At 38.9% G+C, this 22147-nt stretch overlaps 1 protein-coding gene across 1 annotated transcript; it reads right to left on the bottom strand.

The window, feature by feature from the left end:
• Positions 1-8560: 8560 nt before the first annotated feature.
• Positions 8561-22147, bottom strand: hhipl1 (HHIP-like 1). Its single transcript, XM_063497664.1, has 9 exons — positions 21860-22147; positions 20100-20746; positions 19752-19895; positions 19002-19330; positions 13098-13224; positions 11313-11458; positions 11114-11195; positions 9226-9308; positions 8561-9120 (listed from the first exon to the last, which is right to left on the bottom strand). The coding sequence occupies exons 1-9, from the start codon at positions 22145-22147 to the stop codon at positions 8561-8563; spliced, it is 2406 nt and encodes an 801-aa protein (XP_063353734.1).

A 22147-nucleotide genomic window follows, 5' to 3' on the forward strand; every position in this document is an offset into this window, starting at 1 on the left:
GCTGGGTCTAGAGATGCTTATTAGAGATAGGTTGATCATATTTAAGATTGAAACATTAATTAATGGCAGGAGTTGCTTATTATTGACATTATTTAGAATAAGACTCCAACTGACTGTCCAGTTCTATACATTAGCCAGATACATAGGCTGGGCTGGATGGTTCCCTGGCCTAAGACAGGTGATGGGTGTATGTGGCGGGGTGTGGTGAGTGGCTTGGCTGCAGGGTGGATTGCGCAGTGAGTTCAGGGGGCAGTTCCAGGGGAGCTTGCTTAATGTGGCTGGTGGTTGTTGTCATGCCATCCCTTATTTCAGTAGTGCGCCAGGACCTCGAGGTGTGTGGAGTTGGTGAGATGACGGCAAGCTGACTAGACATAGAGGACTGGAAAGAGTCAGCCTGAGGGATCTTGACAATGTAAATAAAGCAAACTCACATCGTGAACACAAACAGTGTGTGGCGTGTGGGGTCCCCAAGAGCACTTGCGATGCCTGTAGCTTAGTGATTAGAGCAGTGCATCCACAGCTCACAAGGTTGGTGGTTTGATCGCTGGCTGCTCCAGTCTGCATGCCAGATATCTTTGGGCAACCCAAAGTTGCTTTCTGATGCATTTATCAGACCACAATGATGTATGATTGGTAGATAGAAAACACTCAAGCATAGACGAAACAGGTTGTGTGAATCAGGCATGTTGTATAAAATGCTTTGAGTTCTCCATGAGAGACAAAAAGTGTTAAGACTCGGTCCATTTTCAGTTACTCATCGTGTTACATGCCCGTTTATTTTTGTACAGTTTTCTCTTGTGGTTTTACAGAGCTAAGGAGTTAGGGATAGCACTCGTCTGTAATCTCAAAGTTTGTGGTTCGATCCCTGGCTGCTCTTCGGTACATCCATTGGAGTGTGAGTGTAAGAATGTTAGAAAGCAGTTAGGTAGAGCATGGGAAAAAAGAACTTGTGTGAATGAGGTACACTGTGATTTAAGTGCTTAAATTGAGTAAAAAGTGCAACATAAAAACACCTAACCCAGCTTTTCCAAAAACTGCAGACCTTTTGTTGTTCACTTTGAACATTCCTCATTATTTGTTGTATGAGGTCACCAGACATTAGTTTTTAGTAGCCATAGACACCTATTGCTACCCCATGAATTAACTTAAAACAATTAAAGTGAAGTAATGTTTGATGAAGAATGCTTCTGGTTTTGAAGTACATGAAGAAAAACACCAGTTTACTGCATTTTATTCCACTGTTTACTCCTCGTGATGAGAGTGGGAACAATGTGGAGAAACATGGCAGGGGGCTGAAACCAGATCCCCTTTTACAACCACTTGCAAAACAACTTCTCTCTATAATGTAGTGTTGATCAGAGCCCTGCTGAGCCAGCAAGCTGCAGAGGCATCTTTAATTGTTGCAGGTGGTCTGGTTCAGGGAACACAGCTGTGACGCTTAGGGATCTTCAAATAAAACTCCAAAGCATGCATATGTGAATGGGTACATAAACAACAGAACTGGGTCCAGCACAGCTGTGTGTGAGATTGCTGTGCCAGGGTTCACAGTCTGAGTTAACAGCATGGCTTCCTTTTGCCTTGTGTCAGTGATTATGAGTGTGGCAAAAGCCACCGCGGATTCAAAAGCACACTTATCAGTTCTCTACAAGTGTTTTTTATTTAAAACAACTCAGAATCTGAAGGACTGGAATTGCTAGTTCAAAAAGTCCTACAAAAACCAGCAAGTAAGGAGATTACAATTGAAATATTGATATGTGGATTGTAAGTGCTTTCAGTGGTAACTAAGGCAGTCTTAAGAACACTGCAAATCACAGTGTTTGTATGTAAGAACGAGTGAATCAGCTGCAGGTGTAGGTTGATAGGCTGGGAAATAGGAAAATTCATGCTGGAAGCCTTGAGAGTAGCAGCGTTCCTGGCCAGAAGGAACAGAAAGAAAGTGCTTTCTGAGATACTCGACTTTTACTATCATTAAATGGATAAAAACTAATTATCAGATATTCTTTATAAATTAGCTTCAGGTTTTATTCTAAAGGTAAATAGATTATCAAATCACAATGGACTAGGCTTCATTAAAAATGTCCATTACTGTATACACTACAGGTCAAAAGTTTGGACAGACTTCTTATTTTATGGTTTTTCCTTATTTTTGCTACTTTCTACATTGTAGGTACACACTGAAGACATTAAATATATGATACAAGATATAAGGAATTATGCAGCAAAGAAAAATGGATAAAAATGTCTTATATTTCAGATTCCTGTAAGTAGCCGCCCTTTGCTTTGTTGACAGCGCTGCAGACCCTCAGCCTTCTCTCAGTGAGCTTCATGATGTCGTCACCTGAGATGGATACCATTCACAGGTGTGCCTGTCAGGGTTTGTTTGTGGAATTTCTTGCCCTTTTAATGGGGTTGGGACCATCAGTTGTGTTGTGCAGAAGTCAGGTTGGTACACAGCTGACAGCCGTATTTGACAACTGGGCAGGGATAGCTCAGTAGGTAGAATGGTTGCCCCATGATCAGAAGATTGGGGGTTCGAATCTACTGAACAGCTACCCTGAGGTACCCCTGAGCAAGGTACCGTCCCTACACACTGCTCCCTGGGCGCCTGCTTAGTGGCTGACCACTGCTTCGTTGAGTGAATGGGTGAAATGCAGAGAGAGTAATTTCCCCACGGGGAAGTATACATTATTATTGTTGTTAGAATTCATATTATGGTAAGAACCAATCAGCTAAGTAAAGAGAAACAACAGTCCATCATTACTTTAAGAACTGAAGGTCAGTCAGTCTGGAAAATGGCTCAAATTTTTTATGTGTGTCCCCAAGTACAGTTGCAAAAAACCACCAAGCGCTACCACGAACGATGACCGCCCCAGGAAGGGAAGACCAAGAGTCACCTCTGCTGCTGAAGATAAATTCATCCGAGTCACCAGACTCGGAAAACCATTTCAGGTGACGACCTGATGAAGCTCATCGAGAGAATGCCGAGAGTGTGCAAAGCAATAATCAAAGCAAAGGGGTGGTTATTTTGAAGAATCTGAAATATAAAACATGTTTTGAGTTAATTCACACTTTTTTGTTTACAACATAATTCCACATGTGTTCTTTCATAGTTTGGATGCTAGTGAGAATCTACAATGTAAATAGTCATGAAAGTAAAGAAAAACCATTAAATGAGAAGATATGTCCAAACGTTGGACTGGTATTGTACGTCTTGTGGTAGCAGGTAAAGTCAGTAAGAAATATTTGCCATGCTTTTTCAGTCACTGTTCAAGACAGCAATGACTGTCATAACAATCATAATAAAAAACATATATATAATTTTAAATCTATAAAAGCATTTGAATAGATGATAGTTTGCATTTCATAAGTTTAAATGAATAAACGGTTCTAGGGTTAGCTGTAACTAACTATATCAGACATTAACACAAACAAGAACAATAACTGAATGAATAAATTATAAACACTGGGCAGTTCAATGACTCATCATCAGTGGTTGATTTACATAAATAACTAATCTTTTTTTCAGATTCTTGTGTTAAAAAACAAGTAGTCTAAACTAGTTAATTTATAAGGTTAAATTAACTAACTAATTTGAGGTTGTTTTTTTGTGTGTGTGTGTGTGTGTGTGTGTGTGTGTGTGTGTGTGTGTGTGTGTGTGTGTGTGTGTACTTAATGAGCTGTACTTAACTTACTTAATGCTATCCAGTGTTTAAAGCATTGTTTTTAGTTTAATTGCAATACTCTCACAGGTACAACACCAGACCTGTAATTAGTTATTAAGGAGCTGAACATTCAAATTTTAAAAGCAATTCAGAAAACGATGAGTGTGTTGGGAAAGACTTTGTGTATTTATTTTTTTTAAATAACATTACTAACACACAACAATATATCCACTTAAACAGTTCTTCCTGTATATGGTGTCACTTAATTTCTTAGCTTAGGTATTTCATATCTTTTTCTGAACTATATTTTGAGCTCTAGTTTCAGAGTGCAGATGGATAAAAACATCCATCAAAGTCCAGGAACTCGCTATGTAATAAGCTACTCTACTAATAAATTGGAACAAACAAATACACAAGCTGATGTAAATACAATGAAAAGAACTAACAGATGGTATGGTGCTGCAGAGGTCACCACAGTTCACAGCAAGAAGCTGTCCTGCTTCAAACCCAGAGTCCCCTCTGTGAGGGGTTTGCATGTTCTTCTTGTGCCTGTGCAGATTTACAAATGACAAAAAGTGACTTATAGTTATTATGTGAACTGTGGTTCACAAGTGATTTGTGGTGAGTGATACTAGAAATGTGTTATAAAAATGCCTAGTTCTTATTTTTTGTGTATACTATGTTAGCAAATGTAAGACTGTCCCTACCATATTACTATATATGATATATGATAGTACTATATTCCTGGATAGGAAAAGTGTGTAGCTGAAAAAAAATATCTTTCATATAATACTCTTTAAAAAAAAAGTACCACAAATTAGAACAAGATGGTCAAGTATAATGGTACAACACAGAGGAAAATGAGTCATAGCCTAAATAAACAAACAGGTGTGCTATGAACCACCCCCCACATCTGAATACAAGCAGCAGCTTTATCCCACGCCAAGTCCTTCAGTGAAGTTAAATGATGACCTCAGAGAAGTGTCACATACTGACTCACTTAACAGCAAGGTTGCTGCTATAAACACAAGCAGTGGGTATGGACAATTTACATGTGCCCATCATTAGCTAACATTACTGACTAACAAATTAGCCATCCAAGCGGTTAGAGCAGTGATCATGATGTCACTAAAAAGGTTGTTTTTGCAGTGGGAATAGACAGTTTTTCATTGCAAAACTGAAAGATTAATTGAAGGACTGTCAACCTGCATGGTCAGGAGAAGAGCACTGATCAATGTAGCCAAAATAAGATATATATAAAGCGCCTTGAGGCGACTTTTGTTGTGATTTGGCGCTATATAAATAAAATTGAATTGAATTGAATTGAATTGAATTGAACCTTTGAGGAAGCCCCTTTATAACTCAAGGCTTATGTGAAACGTCTGCAATGTGGAAATCAGCAGTGCTCTGGAAAAAAAAAAAAAACATTTTGAATTGACATAATTTCCGCTGGGATTAATAAAGTATTCCGATCCTGATTTGGAGTACCGTTCTCAGCCTGTAGGGGAAAGTAAGTGGGTGAATAAATTGTCCTATCTGCCCAGCAATGGAATAGTTGATGCCAGCATTCATCTACATTGACCCTATGCTCACATAAGTGATGGGAGCACTACGAGAATCCTGGTTTTTTTTTTTCTTCTTTATTTTCTCCAGTATTTTCAGCACCATTGTACCCACAATCCTGAGGCCACTTCTTTACATTTTCATTTAAATTTATTCTTATCAAGGCATATTCCATTATATTTAAATATTCAGTCACATATCTTAATTCATGTTTAATTTAGTTTATGGAATCTTACTTCAATTAGATTTCATTAGTATATTTTCATATGAGCATTTTAAAAATCCATTTCCAATTCAAATACAGAGGAAGACATTCTTTTTCTTTTCCTCTTTATAACTCCATATTTGCCAGTCACAGTTTACTCAGTATTTTTTTTTTTAACATTTTTTAAGTCAGACATTCTTTAGTGGCACAGTGTGACACTGTCACCCATGTCTCACCTCCACACAGATACACACTCATATATTTCAAGACCATTTCTACCCAGACTTTTGATGAAAGGTCTTTATTAGAATCATCCATCCATCTTCTTCCGCTTATCTGGGGCCGACCATCACGCTTCCTCCTCCATGTTTGACAGTTGATGCTACACACTGTGGAACCATCGTTTCACCTACTCGACGACAAAGATCCTGTGTGATGAAGCCTGGCTAGACTAACTGTAGTAGTTGTAGTAATTGTTTATTGTGCACAAACCCAAAAGGGAGAACGCAGGTTGAGTTCCGGCCTGAAACACAGAGTGGGCTTAATACACAAATGAACAAGAAGGGGAGAAGAGAGAGAGAGAGGTCTCGAGCCAGCACAGGACTGAGAGACTGTGAAAATTTTTTAAAATTAAGACCTTTTTAAATGACTAAAATATAAATGTCCAGGGTGAAGTCTCTAAATTATTTGTCCAATACTGTAATATGTGTGGTAAAATATTTACAGGTCCATCACAATTACCCTACAACAAATACACACACATTTTCATTTAGTAGTTTTTATATATTATATATTATATTTATGATATTAATAGAATAGAATTTAACTTTATTGTCATTGCACATGTCACAAGTACAAGGCAACGAAATGCAGTTTGCATCCATCCAGAAGTGCTTTAGTCATGATATAGATATATTACAAAAATATATTAGCAATAATATAGGTATATAGACATGATATGGTAGCTATATGGTATAGCTATGATATTGTAGCTATAATTATAGAACAAATATAGATACAGAGTAGGACTATGATTTGATTTTTTTTATTTGAAGAACAGCTATGACAAAATGGCCTGTAATGGCCTGTATTTGTATAGCGCTTTACTAGTCCCTAAGGACCCCAAAGCGCTTTACACAACCAGTCATCCACCCATTCACACACACATCCACACACTGGTGATGGCAAGCTACATTGTAGCCACAGCCACCCTGGGGTGCACTGACGGAGGCGAGGCTGCCGGACACTGGCGCCACCGGGCCCTCTGACCACCACCAAAAGGGGTTTTCAGTGCACCAGCTTTCTAAACTGCTACAATTAAGAATTAGAAAACACAAACACACACACATCCAAGAAAAGCAGTTCTTGTTGACTAAGATGAACAGGTATGCAGACCGAATATTTTTTCAGGTTCTCTTGTGCTTTTAAAATAGTAGTATTATTCTGCCATCTGCTGGAGAAAATATGACATCAACCCTGCATAATGGGTAATACATTTGTAAAAGTCAATTAATTGTGCATATGCGTTTTTGCTAAGTTTCAGAAATGTACAACATTTCAGCATCATATCTGAAAAGTACTTTTCAAACTTTTTTATTTTGAAAATATAAAAGCATTTATAAAAAGCCTCAATGAATGCTTAAACAGAGGTGGTGTGCTTTGCTGACCCCTGTGCCCTTTTATAAGTTCTTAACTATTTTTTGCATTTTTTTATTTATATTACATTAACATTTAAATCTATAACTAACTATATATAAATGTCATCTGTGAAACAGAATATTGCAAGCAGGTTCTTTAATATTCTCCAAAAAACACACAATTTCAGTATTTTAATAACCACCACAAACAAAGATCTTAGGTTTAAGACAGTAAGAGTTCTGTGTTATTTTAGAATCAGCATAATGAATGTGAATACAATAACGTGCAAGTTTGGAATTACTTATGTCTCCTCAGTACGGTGCTGAAACCTTTAAATAAACCATCCCTTCAATAAATAACCACATATTAAAAGGTAAAACACTTTGACTTGTGACACATGCATTCAACCACAATTAAAAACACAAAGTCAGTGTCTTGAGGGAACTTGAGCGCAGAGTTTCATATGTGATGTTGGATCCGCAGAATCATCATTTTCACCGAGTGGTCATCTCTGTTATGAAATTTGGCAAGATTAAAGACCTCAAAAAAGAAGGTCTCCATCTCCAGCTCATGCAACTGCATACACGTATCAATATTATCTTCACAATAGTCACAGTTTAATGTGGGCAGCTGCTGCTGTAAAGTAACGTTATCACAATATTCTGCACAAAATAAGCAGATGTAGAATGCGTCTTCAGCGCAGGACTTCTGGAGCTCAAATACGTTAAATATAGAAACACATTAAATGTCTTTTCATGAGACTTTGTGGAGTTCCAGAATGGAAGAAAAGCTAAAGTGAGGTAATTTATGTAAAGACAAGTGATAATGTCAAGTTTTTATCTTTGATAGTCTTTGAGATAATCATCTTCAAATATTGCATCAGATTTCACATGTAAAAGGTTTCAGGTATGCCTCTTTGCTCTAAGGCTTTTATCCAGTTCACCTTTATATTACATTAAGTAGGGACTCATTGTTTTTTCTTCCCACAAAAAATTGAGACACGAAATATACAGTCAACATTTTAATATTACATTGTAAAGTCAAACTTTTATAACCCAATAATAAAATTCAAAGTATTCCCTTATCAATGAAAAATACTGAAGGAAAAACCTTGTGTGTAATTCAATTGTTATACTATATCTTAATGCACTCTGACTGATACAATAAGTAAGATCCATTATTTTGAAAAAACGACTGTCTTTATTATCTTATTAAATCATAACTGTTAGTTTGTCTCAGTATACACACTATCCTGCCGTAGATTATTGAAATGTAGGCATTTGCTTGTGAGCTTTATTTAAAATACTCTTAAGTAGTTATCACGTTCATTGTATTGTACTACATATAACACAACTGCAGTTTTAGATTGCATTACTGTTCATTTCTTGTTGCTGTGGGAAATAGAATAGCTGTCTGTGTTGTGTTGTGATTTTTTAAATGTTTTTTTAAACAGGACATTAACTCTTTTGTATTTCTCTCGACTTAATATTAGTTAAACTTCTGCAACATATGATGAGTTGCCACAGATCACACCAGCATCTTCATAGTGGGCACAGTTATGTGTCCCCACACCAGCATGTCTGCAATCTAAAAGGCTGGATTCAGTGCCTACACACTGAACATCATCAAGAAGAATTCGCAAATCCTTTCCCTCACCAAACTCAGAGTTCTTAGCTGCTTTCAGAGCATGTTGGAAACCGAGCTGCCGGCAAACCACTCTAGCATTGACAAGGGTCCACAGGTCATCACACACGGTACCCCATTCCCCATTAATGTAGATCTCTACACGTCCACGGTCACTCCTGGCATCCCCAACCAGTCTCACTGCTCCCTTCTGGATGTGAGGTGCACTTTCCAATTTGGATTTATTCTTCCTACGCCGGCCTTTACGCCTTGAATTTTTGGTTGGTTTGGAAGTACCTGTGGCTGGTACAGGAGTAATCAGGCTTGCTCCTATTTCACCTCGATGATCACTTAGCTCTTGGTGCCATTGATAGGATTCAGTGGATTGTGGCTCAAAGTTTTCATTCGGCAGGTCAATGCCAACCAGTGCTAATGGAAGATGATGAAACAATATAGACCAAATGATATTATAAAAACTGAGACAGCTGGTTTATCATTTCAGTTTGTGTGAAGAGAATGTGTATGTGAACTCACTTTCTTGAGGAACAAACTTGATGAGATTACTTTTTATTCTCACTGGAAGAGGGTCGTAGTGGCACTGTCTTGGTGGAGCACGTCTAAAACACAATGACAAATAACTGTTTATTGATAGATTCTCTGTTTATTCTTATTTAACCGCTGACAGTCTGTTTTTAACAGTCAAGATCAGACATGGTGATAAAGGAGGAGTTAGGTTCCTTTTTATTGCTTCTCTTTGCCGTCCTTTAACATTTAACATTTATTGTCCTTTTGGAAATTGACCATACCAAGGAATCATTGACGTCTGTGGAGACCGCCATTGCACTGGCTGCTGTGGTTTTAGAGGGGTCTGCTTTAAGGCAGTCGTGAAATTTCCTCCCCATATGAACAGCAACAATTACTAAAAACTACTCTTCCATCTATTTACTGACTTCTGTTATTAATTAATAACCTGACATTAATAACCTGAATTAATCTCCCAAATTACTTAATTTTTCTCAGTGATTCCATTCAAACTTACACCTAAACTGTTTCATTTGTTAGACTCCAACATCATAAGGTTCAACTGGAAAAACAAAAAAGCTAAAATCTCTCCACTCACCAGAAAAACATGTAATGGGCATCTTGAGGCAGCTAATTTTTACTATCTAGCTAATCAGATACAATATATTGTGAAGCCCACAACTCAAGAAGAGAATTAGAACAAATACATTGTAATCACGTCAAACTTCCAGACCTCATCTTTATTACTGCCTCTATTAACACAAACCCGTTGATCTCCTCCACTTTGACAGATTACAATTGTAGTCTCCCTGTAGTCTCTCTCCAGTTTGGCACAATCCAGACTTTCAGATTAACAGAGCAACTCTTCACATTAGAAATGGGAGCAGGAAGGAATCACACATTTCCATCAAATCTTCAAGTTAATACACTCATGTTAGCCTCTAATCTTTTTCAAAGTTTCTGATTAGACAACAGAAATGTTCTTTACTACCTGCAACTACAAAACACAGTTAAGAAGAGAATTCCTATACTTCACAACCCCACATTTGTAAAAGAGATCTCAACTCTTCTCCCAACAAACAAACAATAAAAAACATGATTTGAATCACAAAATCAATATAATTATTTGCAAATGAAAACAAGACTGTGTTCAAGAGTGGATTTTTGGACATGGATTTCTATGAGTGCATTTTTGCCTACATTTATTCTATAAGTCCATGACAAAAATACCAATTTACAACTGAACTGACAGATGTTGAGACCTGCAGCTAAAGATGAGGCACTGAAACGGTTTATATAAGAAACAGAGAAAAGTCCCAGGGCTGCTCAGTCACTAACTAATGTTACCGTTAGTTAACGTTACGGTGGTGAGGCTGGATTATTGTATATGTGCAAAGAGCGCATGTTAAACTCCTGTCTCTCTCCACATCTGTAAGAAGAGTAACACCAAATAAAAAAAAACGAAAGTGCACTTGAGCAATCCCTCAGATTTAATGCAGGAAGATGCATTATTGAGATTACTGAAAATGTTCTCACTGTATTTTTTACCTTTCCATCCCCTGATACAAATGACTGGAAAATATTTTGGAATCTTGATCACAGGTCTTGATTAATAGTATGCACATGTGGGCTGTCAAGTAGCCAGGAATGCTTCAGTGACTGAATCTTACTGAATCTATATCTATGTACAGATGTATGCATGCACGCTGTTTCTCTGTACCTGACAAAAGGAACTAAACAAAAATAATGGTAAGTGGAACAGTGTGCAGCGTGGTTATACTTTCTCTACAAAGATGTTTCTCCCTCTAAACAACCTGTCATTGATTCAGGTGAGTTTGCCTAAATTCATATTAATTTCATTTAAAACAAACTGAAAATAATGAGTAATTCTATCACTCACCTTGAAGGATCGATGACTTTATAAACGACTCCTGAAGGTGATGTAGCACTTGGTATTGCAGTGGACATGAAGTAAAGCTCACCTGAAATGAATAACATATTTAAAGAATATTACACAAAACATTCATTTCAACTACTAAAACCAGCTAAAAACACTACAGGAAAAACATTAACTGTGAGATTGTGAGATGATTCATTACCAGATTCATCCTCAGCAAAGGAGATGATGTACTGGTGATAGTTGTTGATAAGTCCAGGAAAGGCACAGGTTAGCCCCATCCCCATACATATCTCGTTGTATTTCCAGTTTCCTGTTTTTTTGTCCTCCTGCAGGCTCATCAAACGCCTGGAACATAAATAAAATCTATGATTTCTAATGTGTAGGCACTTTATGCGTTTTTTGTGTTTTTAATTTCACACCCCTTAGTACCAGTTACTTCTGCATTTTTAGAGTACTTATGAATTCCTTCAAATAACTATAGTACATTTGGTACATTGCACATCGGAGTTTTGGATAAGAAATGAAAGATACAGAAGACCTGATATTGACCTCTGATAGTGAAAAAATATGGTTGTTACAGGGACTAGAAAGAGAGAGGCCTGGACTTGGACACCCCTGTCTTAGACTATTTAAAAGTAGAATGGGAGACAAAGCCTTCAGCTTTAAGGCTCGTCTTCTCTGGAACCAGTTCCCAGTTTGGACTGGGGAGACAGGCAACTTTTCTACTTTTAAGATTATACTCAAGACCTTTCTTTTTTATAAAGCATATAGTTAGGTGACCTTTTTTAGGCTTTAGTGGTTTTTGGTTGGTTTAGGGCCCGGATGGCTTGGGGATAGAAGCTTCTCTTGAGTCTCTCTGTCCTTGCCCGGATGATGCGGAACCTTCTTGCAGAAGTTGGAACAGTTTGTTGCCAGGATGAGACGGGTCCTTCAGTATCTGCGCTGCTCTAGTCCGGCATCTCCTGGTGTAGGTGTCCTGAAGCGGGGGGGCAGAGCAATCCTGCAGCAGCATTCTGCTGTACAGATCACTCTCTGAAGAGCTTTTTGGTCCTTAACACAGCTGTTCCCAAACCAGGATGTGATGTTCTGTGTGAGGATGCTCTCCACAGCGCCTGTATAGAAAATCCTGAGGATCGCTGGAGAGACCTTAACTCACTATGTATTTGTACACCACTCTGCATTTAATCATTAGTTGTTATGAATGCCTGGCTCTCTTCCACAGCTTGTGCTTTATCCTGTCTTCTTCCCATCAGCCCCCTCCAGTTGCGGCAGATAGCTGCTCCTCCTTGACCCTGGTTCTGCTGGAGGTTTCTTCCTGTTAAAATGGAGTTTTTCCTTCCCACTGTCACCAAGTGCTTGCTCGGTTGGTTAGTATCTTGCCCAACAACACTTCCACACATGGCCTAGAGAAGCAGGGACTCAAACCGGCCCCTCTATTTCAGCCACATAGCTGCCATCCTATTACAATATAAAAGTATTTTTATTTCCTAAATTAGGTGGACACTCTGAAAGTCTACACAAAAGGTTAAGATTAGCATCTTTGAGTAAGACTTGTGGAGTGGTTCTGGTCTACCTAGAATTCAGCTATCAAGACTAGTCCAACGAGGAATAGTCTTGATAGCTGAATCAATATTGATTTTGATAGATGAACCAATACCGAAATAATGATGACCTGAAGAAGAGAAGGTCTTTCATTTTATTTGGTGAGGAACATGGTTCTGCAGAGGAGGGTTTGTAAAAAAGGAATTTTTCAAGTAGCTATAGGAATGATATCATGCCATTTCTGAAATCCTAGGATGTGAATGAAGTTGCATCAAACACAGCAGTTATTTTTAATTTTTTGACAGAAACAACAGTTATTTCAATTTTTGGGGGCAGACATAACACTCCTTTAATTTCACAAATGATTGGTATTTCACTACTGTTATCAAAATAAAAATAAATGTTTTAAACAATAAAATAATATCTTTCAAGTGAATCCTACCCACTCATGAAGTCTCCAAATATATAAATGCCATTCAGGTTGGGGTATTCACAACCTCGATACACATAACCACCAGTGACTGACTTGCCCATCCTATGAGGATATGCATAAACAGGCAGGACATCATCTGTGAAAAAATGAAAAAGGGTCGTTAACTGCATTATTATGGATCTCCATTATCAGAGCATCAGAACAGGATGTGCCATTGTAGCCATTTTAGATACATCTTAGTTCAACATTGGGTTGGGTTCAGTCAAGTACCAACAAATGATTTGTCATCCATATTTGACTGATAAGCTAAATGTAATTCTGAATTTTTAAGCAAATATTTATTGCATTGCTAATTAAGAGTGATTCTTTTTTTTCTTTTTTTCTTTTTTTTTTCCCCTGTCCCGTTTGGATCTTTAGCCATCAGAATTGTTGTCTTAAGGCTAAGAGAGATGCCAAGCGGATTTACTTTACCAAGTGGATCATCATGGCCTTGCCATAATGGTCCATTTGATTGACCTTTATTATAATTATGTATTTATTTTATTTGATTTTCGGTTGTTACAGTCGGGACAGACATGACTGGGGGATAGGACAGGGAGAAAGAATGAAAGAAAGAGAGGGAGAGAAAGAAAAATAGAGGGGAGAAGAGATGGTGAGAAAGGGGAGAAGAAAGAAAGAAAAAACAAACAAAACACCTGGATCACCTGTATGGAGAAAAAAAACAGAAGAGAAAACAAACAAACAAAAAAGAGCAACATAATAAATACAGCACCATCACAATAAACTAGCTAGCAGTAGATAACAGTAGATACTAAATATTAAATGTTATTGTGCAGCACGCAAGATAGACAGCACACAATGTGCTTTGAGGTAGCAGCCAAGAAAGGTGTAGTTTGTGTCTGTGAACACCCGTGTGTACACCTGTGTGTACACCTGTGTGGATAAGCATGCTTGTATTCCAAAGGTTTCTCCATGTAACGGTCTGCTAGGGAGTGAGGGGAGCCATAGCCCCGTCCCCCAGGGCATGAAGCAGGTATGGAGGAGATCCAGGCCCCAGACATCCAGAGGCCCCAGTGTACGAGGACCCAAGGAGGACCACCAAAGGGGGGCAACCGTGCCACCCTCCTGGGAAGAGCTGAGTAGAGCCCCAAACGAGAGGTCACCCAGCAGCCACGGAGCAGAGGCCAGGGGGGGTTGCAGTGGCGTGCCCGTGGGCTCTGCCGGCAGCCAGCTGCGCCAGAGAGGACCGAGCTTCAGGCCCAGAGGCCTGAGGGCACCCCACCCAGCCGGGCCACAGGCGCCAGGCCCCGCCAATCGGCCACCAGGAGTGAGCCGGTACATACATGAGCGCCCAGCCCCAGTCGACAAGAACCACCAGCACACCAACGTCTGAGGGCATCAGCCACCGGCAGGGAGTGTGGTAAGGGGAGATGGGCCTCCGTACTTTGGAGGGCCTGAGATGTTCCCAGAGAGGTGGAGTCTAAGACCCAACCTGACATATAGACACAGACGAACAGGCGCACGCAGACTCAAACGTGCATTCCCACCCCCATATACACAAACAAATACTCTGCACTTACCCAACGTGTAGACAGACACAAATAGACACTGCACAGACAATCACACTCCCCAAACATACTCTATATCCCAGGTCCAGGTACCCCCGCCCCCAGAGGGGCAAGCTGCACCTAGACCCAGGAGGTGTAACCCTTCTCTCTGGGGTGGAGGCAAGCGGACCGCCTCCATTAAGAGTGATTCTGAATATAAACTTTGCCATTAATTTGGAAAAATGTACACTGTAAAATGTAATATTGTGTTTAATTAAAAATATTAAATAGGCTGAACTCAATTTTTATCAATTTGTTATTAGAACTCGATTTAAATACGTTACCAGTACTTTTTATGCAAAAACGCTGATAAACTCAATTTATTTGAGTTGTCTTAACTTAGAAAAACTAAGTAAGCTGGAAGTTTTGCTTCTCAGTGCGGAAGGATGAAAGATGTGTTTTGAAAATGCCACGTGACTACCGTCCTCCTCCCTCCCGGATCAGTCCGCATGTTCATGGCGCCAGCATTTGTTATGGAATAAGTTGAGCAAACCTGGAGATATTATTGTTGTCATTGCTGTGGATCTTTACTGACATGGTGAGTAAATGTTTACTCTTATTCAAACTGATTTTGTGGCTTCTCTTAGTTTAGCACCAGGGGCCCGTTCTTCGTACCTCGCTAAGTAAGTTAGCCGGATTTGAATGTTGACGATTTCGCGTGATCTTGGATCGTTCGGTTCTCCGAAGCTCATCTGGGACTTGCTGTCATAGCAACAGATCCGTAAGCGTAAACCTGCTCGGGAGCAGGTTTACTTTATGTAAACAGGATTAGATCGCGGCCACTCAGGTATGTCCGCTGCAGTTATATGAAAGCAACAGCGATATTTCGCCACTGTTTTACCATAAATAAATATTATCAATGTAACTAAATATAATGCAGCATTCTTTTATTGATTTCATACAGATACATACATGTCATTTCCGAAAAAAAGGGAAATGTACTATTAATCATTCTATGTCATGTAGTAGATTATGTCAGATGTAATTCATATTTTAGAGTAGTAATAGTAAATGACTTCGTGTAATCAAGATGAGAGACCACGGCTATAAAAGCGAAGGTGGATTTGGGAAGTCTGTCGCAGCCATGTCCTGTCCGTTTGTACGCGAGCAACCCATTGCGGAAGGTGCAAGATTGATAAGAAGGGTTTTCAGAATTCAGCGTATATTGCGGGATAGACAGGATCCTTTAGCTCAGAGCGACAGTGTGCTCATAGAGGGATATCGATATTCCCGTGAGGGTATTATTTTCTTTCTTTCTCTCTCTCTCTCTCTCTCTCTAGATATATAGATATATATATATTTCCCAACTTACTGTGCATGCTTCAGTCACCCCTTGCATGGGAACAAGTAAAAGTGATGGAGTGTTATGTAAAACTACACACAAAAAACCCCACAATGTCAATAAATGTCACAGTACAAAAAGCCGGGGTGTGGCGAGGGGGTGCAGGACCACCACCTGTCTTTATTTGCTCTGCCCTTTTCTTGGTTGCTGTTATGAACAAACAAACAGATTATTGCAGGGTCTCTTTTCAAGAGACTAAAAGCAATATAAGTGATAAATATTACCATTCTGTAGAATATTCTTATATTTCACTTTTACTTGTTCCCATGTTCTAGTGGGTCCTGTTGTGGCTCTAATGTGACAGAGGATATGGTGTAATATAATATAATGTGGTATAATATAATATCACATGATATAATGTAATATAATAAATTATTTACGACTTTAATTTGTCAGCAACTTTCTGCCATTCCTCTCTCCTTGCTTTTGCAGCCTTTGCAGTGTTCCCTTGCGTTTTAATTAGACTCTGAAACTCCTGATATCCCTCAATCAAGAGTTCTTGGTCTGCTGCCGTAAAATACTGAGCGCGCTCCTTTGACATCTTCGCCGACCAATCACAGGGTTGCCGATCAATGTTTCTACTATCGATGCGTAGCCCCTTTTAAGCCACCCAGTGATCTCAGATTACTTCATCCAGCTATACTAATCGTCAACAACAGGTGTGTTCGGAGAACCGGATTAGCGAGCTCAAGGTTAGCGCGATGATTTGATCTTGGATGTGTCATTTGATCTTGGATGTAGTAAGCGAGGTACGAAGAACGGGCCCCAGGTTTCTAATCTTGCTAGCTAGTTAGTGTTAGCCTAGCGTTGCTGCTGCCGCTGGGGCTCATATTACTTAAAAATTAACACCACAGCCTTTAAAAACCTTACATAAAACTATGTCTGTGAAATTTTCTGTTGATTGTTTGAAATAAAAAAGTGAGATAAGAGCCCAGACAAAATTCTTCAGGAGGTGCAGCCGTTAGGGGTAGGGTGGGGTGTGGGGGATATTTTCAATCCATAGCCATAACTAACTAACTAACTAACTAACTATATATATCATGTTTAACCTGAGTAGTAAAAGACCGCAGGGGGGTTGAAAACAATATGCCAGGAGTTGGCTGTGCTCGCGGACTCTATCAGGCCTTGACCTCCAGGTCAGCTATCGCGCTGGTGGATAACAGAGCTCTCCGAAAACGTGGAAGCACTTCTGCAAATATGTGATATTTTGATAAATTAAGTAGATATTTGAGCATTACACAGCTCATTGCAAGCTCATTGCATCGCCAACCCACATCCACTGCCACTGTACTTAAGGGAAGTTAAAGACTTTCTTCTGCACCTACATTTGGATCACCTCGATCCATGACAGTCATTCAGGCAGTAACGCCTGGACTGGAAACAAGCCATCCTTAAAATATTACAACATTCCAGCTCATGTGTTGGAATGCAAAACAAATGTGTTGTTTAAATTAGAGACTGCACTTGTGACAGAACAACAAATATTTTATTTTGATTATATAAGTAATGTAAGTACAAAACAAACTTGTGGTAGGCCTAAACTTATTTTCAGAATAATTACATCTGAGACTTTGTTTCATTGTAAGATTATAACAGTGATGGCAATATAATTGTTTGTTGTTCAGCAGAACAGTGTCCAGTATGTTGGCTGTTATACTTTAGTGTGTTTGAAAATAAAAGTTGGGCTGATTTTAACATCATTACAAAAAGTGTTGTTAATTATTTTTAGTCATAATCAGGTTACCACAAATTGTTTTTTCATTTAGTTGAACTTGAAATGTTTGTCAGTAGGTAAACAATTAGTATTGTGCAGTCAGAAATATCAAGTTATTCTTAATACTGCAGACTTGCAATGTATAAGGTGTCCTAACAGTCATCTTAAGTAAGCTTTACTTAGTTTTTTTGAGGCAACGAGTTTCCTCAATTTTTTTGAGTTCTGGGAACTAACACGGCTGTACAGTGTACTCAAAATGAGTAAGTTGCCCTAACTTGGTCATCTTATGTAAACTTGATCCAATTTTTTTGAGTTCTGGGAACAAATGAGCTTGTACAGAGTACTCAAAATAAATAAGTTGTCCTAACTTAGTCATTTTTAGCTAAGCTTTACTCAATTTTTTTGAGGCAACGAGTTTCCTCAATTTTTTTGAGTTCTGGGAACTAATTAGATTTTACAGTGTAGGACCTGATTCAGAATACGAAATGTGGGGGGAATCAGTGACAATGAATCATGTAATGGCGACAGTGAGAGAGTAATAGTGTCTCTATTGAACAAGACATTTATGTAAACTATTCAGCAATTGTATGATGTTTTTGTTCATACAAAAACTGCAAAATATACTCAGCATCCGATTTATTAGGTACAGTTATTAAACTGTTTGTTAATGCAAACTTCTAATCAGCCAATCATGGCAGCTACTTAATGGGTTTAGACACGTAGACACAGTCAAAACAACCTGCTGAAATTCAAATCAAGCATCAGAATGAAGAAGCGATTACTTTGGATATAGCATAGTTATTGATGCCAGACAAGGTAGTTGGACTATTTCAGAAACTGTTGACCAAATTCTGATTTTTCCACATAACATGGGCTAACCAAAATAAAAGAATGGAAAAAAGTTGCCTGAAGTGATGATTTTGGATGATAGGCTGGTGGCAGTGGTATAATGGTGTGGAGAATATTTCCTTGGTCCACTTTTTGCCCCTTCACACCAACCGAGCATTGTTTAACTGCCACAGCCTAATTTGATGCATGTTCAGTCTTCCATGTAAGAAAAACCAGAAAGTTGATTTCACCAGAAGAATTAACGCACTTCTGAGTGCAAAATGGTGACTAGTCTGAGACAAGTGTAGACTGATTATGCCATTTTTAATGCAATGGATAAATTACACAGACAAATCATTTAAAGTTATGCTCTTCTCTATACTGTTTGCCATAATAATAGTACATTGATGTAGCATACCTACCTAATGAACTGTTGGCACATAGTTTCTTATCGTAGCAAGAGAAGCCTTCTTTAGCTCTCCAGCCATAATTTCGACCTTTCTCGATTATATCGATTTCCTCGAACTTGTTCTGGCCTACATCCCCACAGAAGATACGCCCTTTGCCGTCTTTGGTCCATGGCTCACCCCGGTCCACCGAACACCTCCACATATTGCGAACACCGTAAGCATAAACCTCCGGGCGTGCTCCCTGTTCATGTATAAACGGGTTATCTGGAGGAATTCTGTACAATGGACCTCTCTGGTTGTCATCCACATCAATTCGAAGCACTTTACCCAAGAGAGCTGACCTACAACGTAAAAAATGTTGATCTTTTACTACATATTGATTGTCAGTGTTTCCACAGTTTTTAAACAGCAATACCATCAGTACTTTCATCCTCTCCTCTGTTTAACAGACACACAACAATTCAAACTGTATATTTTTGTATAGTTGTCATATTTATCTTTAAAACATTGTAATAAAAAATTGAAGATTTTTACTGTTTTTGCAATTTCTTACTGAACACGAACTGAACATAATTTTCACCAGATTGTAATGAAGGTTATAATGTCATAACAACATGCCTGTGAAGAAAGCACATGGCAGATTTTTTCATCTAAAATGTCAAGAAACATACAAGATTATACATTCAAATTAGCTTTTTTACATTTTAATGTATAAATGTTTTACATTTTTCATTTTTGGATGTCTAATTATGAGCTCCTTACCTGTTCTGAGCATTCCCATATTTCCCAAATGGGTCTCCTGCCATTCCACCATCACCTGTGAAAATATACAAGTACCCATCATCTGCAAATAGCAGCTGCCCTCCATTATGGTTGGATGCCGGTTCATCAATCTCCAGAATAACTCTAAAGGAACATGTTGATACAAGAAATAAGGAATAGATTGGGTGTTAAAACAAATTTACACAAAAAACACAAAAGAATTGGTACAAACCATTTGTTTCTCTCTGATAATGGTCAATATGACAAAAAGTATAAAACTGCAAAACAGTTCAGGTTTTAGAAAAAGGTAGTGCTTTTTGCTAACCAAGTACAACAGTTCATACCTACCGCTCAGAGGTGTGGTCCACCTCATTCATGTCATTGGCTGATACGTGGAACTCACTGATTCTGATTCTCTCATCAAAACCCACCTCCACTGAGTAATACACATACAGCTTCCCATTGTACTTGTATTTGGGGTGAAAGGCAAGTCCGAGAAAGCCTCTCTCATCACCTTCCCACGATGATGTTAGCACTGCCTGGGTAATGTTCAAAAATGGTCTCTCCAGCTTGGACCGATCTGGAAGATAGGTCCACACCAGGCCGACCTGTTCTGCCACAAAGAATCTATGTGTGCCATCATTGGCATGCACCATAGCTAATGGATTCCGGAGACCATTGGCCACTTCTTCCAGGCACAGCTGCAGACAGCCATCTGAGTTCACCTGAATGCCACCCAGGTTCTGGGTGAGTTGCTGGTTGTTAAGCAGATATGGATAACAGTAGTCCTTGTCTTGTAACTCCAGGTAATGGCAGAGACTGGTCTGATTTTCTCTGAAGTTTGCTATATATGGGTCACCAGACAAGAAAGGAATGGTGAAAGAACACTTATTCCAAAACTGAAAGCAGTACTCAGAACAGAGGCCTGGGATGGTCCTGACCGGGGTGTTTGGATCCTCAGCATCAAAGAGGTGAGCCGCATAGGGAGAACACTCCTGAGATCAGACAGATGGAGGAGAGGCAAAAAAGGAGGAAAAGAAGAGACAAGCAACACACGAAGAGACATGCAACAAGAAGGAACAGTTAGTGCCACTTATAGCATGTAAAGTGGTCTTTAAACCTGCATTAGTTGTTTTTGTTACATGGATTACAATATGAATAAGTTACAAATACAGCGGACATAGGACTGAAGTTGATATGACAAGAGTGATTTTAAATAAACTGCTTATTGCTGCAGTTTAACATCTGTCAAATGTAGAGGCTTTGCATTCACATTATGTATCCTTTATATAAATCTTAGTCCAGTACTCTCAGGAAACTGTCAACCCTTTACCTACTTGTTCTTCCATTACACAGAAAAAAAAGTCTGTAACTCTCTTTGCCCATTGTTTCTTGCTGAGCAAAGTCTTATATAAAAGCCTCTCTTGTAAAATATTATTAGTGATGTCAGTGAACTAAACCAGTAAAGTTGTGGGCCATAACACAAAATATTGTTGAGCTTAAAAACCTAAAATGGTGACACCAGCAATATTTCTTAATGTTAAGAAAGTTCATTCAGCCCTTATGACTAAAGGAGATATATAGAAGAGATATATAACTTTAGTCTTGACCCATATTGATCCGTATATATAGAATGATATGTCACGGTCAGGTGTGCTAAATTTTGCATAGAACTAGGGTTCTCCCTGTGCACTTTAACCACCTTGTATTCGGACAATTGAATAGATGATGGTAAATGAATATTAATGTTAAGAATGAATAATAATGTACTTCATTAATACATACTTGCAAAGCAAGATTACTGCAGGTTATTATATTGAGATATGCCTGTAGATGATAAGGAGCATAATTCCATCTATTTCCTATAGCCTGCATTACCAGTAATGACAGAACATAAATAAAGCACTAGATTTTCAGACAAATCTTTCATAGCCTTTACTGTATATCAGTGTACAGCTTTCAAAGTCGTCATGACATTTTTTAACTAAAGACACTGTACTGCTTTGTTGTTTTGCTTCTGTTGCTTATTTCACAGCAGTTGTTTTGTTTGGCCAGTGTAATGGTAGGTCCTGGACTCAGCCAACCGACCTTTGTCCATGTGTTCCTACCTGGCAGAGCAAGTCAAAGACGAACCCGGCACAGCTGGCATATCCACTGTAGTCAAAATTATCCATAATCTGGTAGTATTTAGACATCAGCTCCTGGTCCTTCTGATAATCACAGCAGCCAAATTCCTTGTACATTATACAAAATTCCAGCTCCTTCTGCGGTCGGAAGGGCGGTTTAAAATCCAAACACTGCGGGTGTAACATCACAGGTGCAAAACACAGTGTCAAAAACGACAGAGTAGACGAGAGCCACAGATGGCTGGTGATTTTTCCACAACACCGCTGCAT

This window comes from Pelmatolapia mariae, linkage group LG16_19, assembly GCF_036321145.2.
Source record: "Pelmatolapia mariae isolate MD_Pm_ZW linkage group LG16_19, Pm_UMD_F_2, whole genome shotgun sequence".
In the NCBI taxonomy this organism is placed as follows: domain Eukaryota; kingdom Metazoa; phylum Chordata; class Actinopteri; order Cichliformes; family Cichlidae; genus Pelmatolapia; species Pelmatolapia mariae.